Source organism: Adiantum capillus-veneris, chromosome 23 (assembly GCF_014529385.1).
Source record: "Adiantum capillus-veneris isolate H3 chromosome 23, ASM1452938v2, whole genome shotgun sequence".
NCBI classification, from domain to species: domain Eukaryota; kingdom Viridiplantae; phylum Streptophyta; class Polypodiopsida; order Polypodiales; family Pteridaceae; genus Adiantum; species Adiantum capillus-veneris.
The window spans coordinates 125,085,013-125,090,375 of record NC_140953.1 but is presented as its reverse complement, the minus strand read 5'-3'; the positions used below and the strand labels follow the sequence as shown (position 1 = coordinate 125,090,375).

At 44.0% G+C, this 5,363-nt stretch overlaps 1 protein-coding gene across 1 annotated transcript; it reads right to left on the bottom strand.

Moving 5' to 3' along the window:
* Window positions 1-1,352: 1,352 nt before the first annotated feature.
* On the bottom strand, window positions 1,353-4,859 carry LOC147428491 (uncharacterized). Its single transcript, XM_086496522.1, has 3 exons — window positions 4,101-4,859; window positions 3,679-3,808; window positions 1,353-3,587 (listed from the first exon to the last, which is right to left on the bottom strand). Exons 1-3 carry the CDS (start codon window positions 4,231-4,233, stop codon window positions 2,018-2,020), a joined length of 1,833 nt encoding a protein of 610 aa, XP_086352648.1. The 5' UTR covers window positions 4,234-4,859; the 3' UTR covers window positions 1,353-2,017.
* Window positions 4,860-5,363: the final 504 nt, after the last annotated feature.

Sequence of the window (5,363 nt, the reverse complement as noted above, 5' to 3'; positions counted from 1 at the left end):
ACCCCCCTCCCCTGGACTTTGATGGTGAGAAAACCTACAAAATAGAGAAAATTCTGGTAAAAACCATTAAATTTTGTCAAATTACCTCTGAAATTTCTGCTACAAAGGTAGCATCTTGTTAATGCTTTGTAAGTGACTCAGAAAAAGCAGAGACCTATCATCAAATTACCAATTACCGCAGAGAAAAGCGTGCAAAACCTCATGTTGCAAGCAAGGAATATGTGTTTCAGACAAGTTGAAAGTGTGTGGAAGGTGAGCAAAACCTACAAAGTTTAGACAAATTTAGTGTAAAAACCTTCAAATATAGTCGATTTACCAGGTTTTTCAAGTTTTTGGAAAAAAACTATTTTCGAGCACTAGTTGGTGCCAGGTTTCTTGGCCAAGCTTTTCTGGGTTCAAAAGGAAGAATGAATCCTATGTTGTACATGCTGTGATGTACTAAGGTACTTTGTGCATGAATTACAATGCTTTTTTGCATGAATTTACAATGATGTCACAGAAAGCCAACATGTGATTGGGCATCAATTGTGGCTAAGTAATGATTGTACCACTCTACTGAGAAGCGGACGAGATAAGTGCGATGCTAAGCCCATAACTTTTTTTTTTTTAAACCATATACGCGGTTTGAATTTATAAGGGAGAAGCAAAATTACAACTGACCACCCATGGAAGGGGAGAAGAGTTAGATAACTATTGGGGGAATGCCAATTTTTTTGGCATTTATAACAAGATTAAGCCCGGAACAATTGGGGGAATGCCAAATTTTCTGACATTTACAACAAGGTGCTTTGCCCATCACAGGACCACTTCCTTGGGTCACTCCAATGTATTTACTTTGTCTCACTCTAATTGATTCAAAAACACGGTTATGGAAAGAAAAAAAAAAGGGATGCTATCAGGTAATTGAGCATGAATTGGGGACAAGTAATGCTGAAAATGAAAAACAAATTCAGGCAAAGAGTTGTTTTTAAAAAAAATCTAGTCATGTACCACTCTGCTGAAGAGGACAACATTGTAACAAGAAAGGATAGCAAAGCGACATCTGCACAACCACTCCGCCCGCACTGCTCAGTGTGTTCGGTGGGCGGTACTCGGTACTCCTTGATGTATTGGTTATTCCACATGAACAATACAATATTTGATTATGTGACTTGAGCATATGCTTGTCCATGAGAGCATTAAATGGCAATGAAAGAGCAAGAAAATGACAGGGCACTACATAACCAGACCATACAAAAGGCAGTTGGATCCAGCTTTCAAGGCACTATAACAAACTTCTGTGTGTACACTGTATGTTTGTTCAACTTTGTATGCACTTCTTTTTCAACCTTGTGTTGTCACATCAGAAACTCTGAGGAAAAAATCTTTGGCTCTCTCATCAGAAGAAACATCAAAAGGAGAGTTGTCAGTCCTTTGCTTTTTTGCATCATAGATAGACATGAATATCATCAGGCATCCCCAGACAAATAAGAGTCAAGAAGTACATTGCGTTGAAGCAAAAGGTTTGTAAATGGGGCTTTTTTTTTCCATCAGTGATGATAAATCAGCTCTTACATACATAGGCTGGGCCACTTCCACTTTGGCCTTTTTCATACACTTGGGGGAAAAAAGAATTGCACTCAATTATGATCTGTGGTACATAAGTAAAATAGATAGCTTCTGCTTGCCAAATGGGCTCTGTCTGCATCCTTCCTCTAATAAGTTCAATCCCTACTATCTAAAATCAGAGATGGTTCTAAAACTAGAAACATACATATAACTCTCTAATAATAAGCAATGTTAGTAGTAGACTCTTGACTTTAGTAGCCCCCTTTGCTTGCCATCACATGACCGCCGTTGCCCGATCGACCTAATCGCCGCAACTTCATGACCTGGCAAAACCCACATTTTTTCGCATTCATAATCGGCTTCCATTTACACCTAGCTCCAACAATTGCCCCATTGTGAATGCCAAAACTCAGGGAAGGGGCTCCTCACTGCTACATTAATATTTTATATATATGCATCATAAGTACTCCTAAAATGTCATCTCCCCTTGCTGTAAAGAAGGCTCCTTCAGCATGATGCTACTCCAATAATCAGAGATGTCATCATTGAGCAATGTAGAGAAGCTTGTGAGATGGCTTGTTGTCGACGCCTCGCTCTTCAGCTTGGGCAAGTCTTTGAACATCTCTGCGCTCATTAATTCCCCGCCAGCACTCATACTTCTTCCCTCGTTACCATCCGCCAGAGCATCATGACTTCGAATGTTGTCGTTCTTGATCTCTTTGCAGTCGTTGATTCCATCTTTCATGTTCACTTGTTTTTCTTCTATGTCCATGGTAGAAGACAAGAGTACATCGGAGAGATTTTCATCAGCTTTTCCCTCAATAGGGCCTATGCACTGTCCGACGATATCCTTGGCACTTTCATCTTCATAAATGACGCACAATTCTCCTTCCTCCACAGTATTGGAATCTTCTACCATGAAAGATAGCTGATCACATGCAGCTTCCTGGATCTCTTTGCACGAGGCATCATCGCCAACTACATCGCTCCTTTCGGTACTCTTCAGCTGACCTCCCCCTTCCTCGTGCAAGCATGTGAATGCCGATTCCATCGCATCCACGTTGATCATTGCATCTTGCATCAGACTAGAAAATGTGCTGCTTTCCTCTTCCACTTTGCAACTCACCCCTTGCATGCAATACCCCATGGGCATTGCTTGCTTGGTAGCTGTCAAAGGAGCCGCAAATGCATCACTCCAAGAAAGCTTTCGCATGTGCACATTCGAATGCATGCCAGGGACATAGGAAGATGGAAACCCTCTTTGCTTCATGTTGTGGGAGTCAAACGAGCATAGCGTGGATGTAGGGGATGAGTGATCCATGCCGTGAGCGCCTGGTGTAACCGATGGAGAGCTAGTGTGGGTTGTGTTGGCATCCGAACAGGGAGAACTACAACTGCTAGACTCCGCTTGCGTTTCTCGTGGCGGGAAATGGATGTTTGGAAGCCGCCATGCTTCGGGCCACAACATCCCAGCTTGACCTTGCAGAGACTTCTCCCAATTATGAAGCGCGTGGATGAGCTCAACCGCATTGAGGGCCTTGTAGGCATCCATGGATGCAATACCATTAACATTGGTGGAGCTCATGAACGGCTTACTGACACTGCAAGGAGAGAGAGTTGAGAGTGGAGCGACATTGAGAGGATTGGGCACGGCTGGGCGCGGAGACCACATTCCTTTAGCTCGTAGTTGAGATTCTTGGGCAAGGCGTGCCTCAGCTTCGAGACGAGCACTCTCCCATTGTGCCATGTGGTTAGTGGCAGAGCTTCCACTAGAGCTGTTGTTAGCACTCATGGCAAAGTTCACCCGCGCCACACCATTGCTGTTGCTTTCCTTGTTCTTTAAAATGCTATCCTTCTTGTCGGTATCTACATTCCCCTCAGGGTTAGCATTGCTGCTCATGAGTGTGTTATCAACCTTGGGTTTGTGGGTAATAGGATCCAAACCCATCTTCAGAAGCTTCTTCTTCAAGTGGGTATTCCAATAATTCTTTATCTCATTGTCTGTCCTCTTCGGTAAATGTGATGCAATCGCTGACCACCTACAGTTGTCGAAACGTGCAATTTAGTAAAGTGTCGCTCCCCATAAAGAGACTAATTACAGATCCTGCAAAATTTTGACAGCTTAATTACCTGTTTCCTAGCAGGGCATGAAGTTGAATGATGGATTGCTCCTCGGAGAGCGAAAATTCTCCTCTTTTGATATCTGGGCGAAGGTAATTTGTCCACCGCAATCGGCAGCTTTTACCGCACCGTAAGAGACCTGAAAATCAGAGAAATGTTTAGAGAAAAGGAGCTACATTTCTACAAAGCAAGCTCTCAACACACCACCAAGAGTATGCAAGCGTGTACGCTCACACACACACACCCAATACACAGAATATTTGAACCCAGGATGACCTTCCTAAATCAAAGGCTAAACAACAATGAGAGATTAGTATAGCTGAATCACTCTGCATAAATGGGCATATTCTTTCAAATTAACAATGAATGTGCTTATTAGCTTACAATGCAGACAAGAGTGAGACCCAGAGAGGAGGTGGATAGTGAGGTACCTGCTTTCTTAGGCAATGCGCGCCAGCTCCCATGCCCATTCTCATTAATGTAGGCAACGAGCTTCTGATCCTCCTCAGGCGTCCACGGACCGCGCTTGAGGCCTACTTTCTCACAACACGGGGCTCGCCCCATTGTGGCAAAAATGCAGCTGGATGCTTTGATGCAGGGCTTGAGATTCAAAAATGAAGAGGATATCCTTCACTCAGCTTTAGCAAAGAGAGCTTACAAAATGTCTGATTTTGGAGTCAGCACCAATGCAGTGCGAAAGAGGGGGTATGTGTGTAAGGAAGAGGACGAGCTACCAGCGAGAAAGTGAAGTGTTGGAAGCACTTGTGGGTTTTAAAGGGGCACTGGCAGTGAGTGTGTGTGTGTGTGACGTGTGTGTGTGTGTGTGTGTGTGTGTGTGTGTGTGAGAGAGAGAGAGAGAGAGAGAGAGAGAGAGAGAACCCAACGCAAAGGATATTGATGAGCTCAAAAGGAAAGGGCTCCAATATATCTGTGTGTGTATGTAAAAGTGGCAAAAGAGAACAGAAACAACCAAAAGCAGAGAGAGAGAGAGAGAGAGAGAGAGAGAGAGAGAGAGAGAGCCCGCACTAGAAGCACAGTGCTTGCCGTAAGGTAACTTTAGCTTGCTTTAGATTTTCGGTGCATGCAATGCGAAGAGATGGTGGCGGTGGTGGCTATGGAAGCTCCACAGCAGCAGAGGAGTAGACTGTAGAGTGGTGTAGTCGAAGCGAGGAGTGCTGGAGTGGAGTGGGGGCTCGACTGAACTTCAAAGCAAAGAAGTTCGATGACAGAAGAGAAAACAAAGAAAAGAAAAAAAAGGAGTCAACGAGTCACGGTCAGGCCCCCACACACGTGACAAACCTCAAACACCACCAGAGTGACCAGGCTCCCTTGCCCCTTTCTACACACACACACCCACTCACACCAGAACGTGATGTGTTCCCCAGCCCCTCCTCTGCTCTACTCTAGACTCTACAGTCTCTAGGTATCTAGAGGCTCTGCCACACATACACACATGCTCTCTCTCTCATCTCTCTTGTTTTTTCCATTCTTCTCCCAAAAAAAAAAAAACTTCACTACCAATATCACATTCTATCCACACATAAAGCCCTTTTTGGAATTTCTCACTACCTTCTTCTTCACCCCATCTTATGTTTTTCTTGCACAATTTCTTTCACTTACTCTCTCTCTCTCTCTCTCTCTCTCTCTCTCTCTCTCTCTCAAAGTGCGCAAATGAGCACCATTCTCTAATCTCT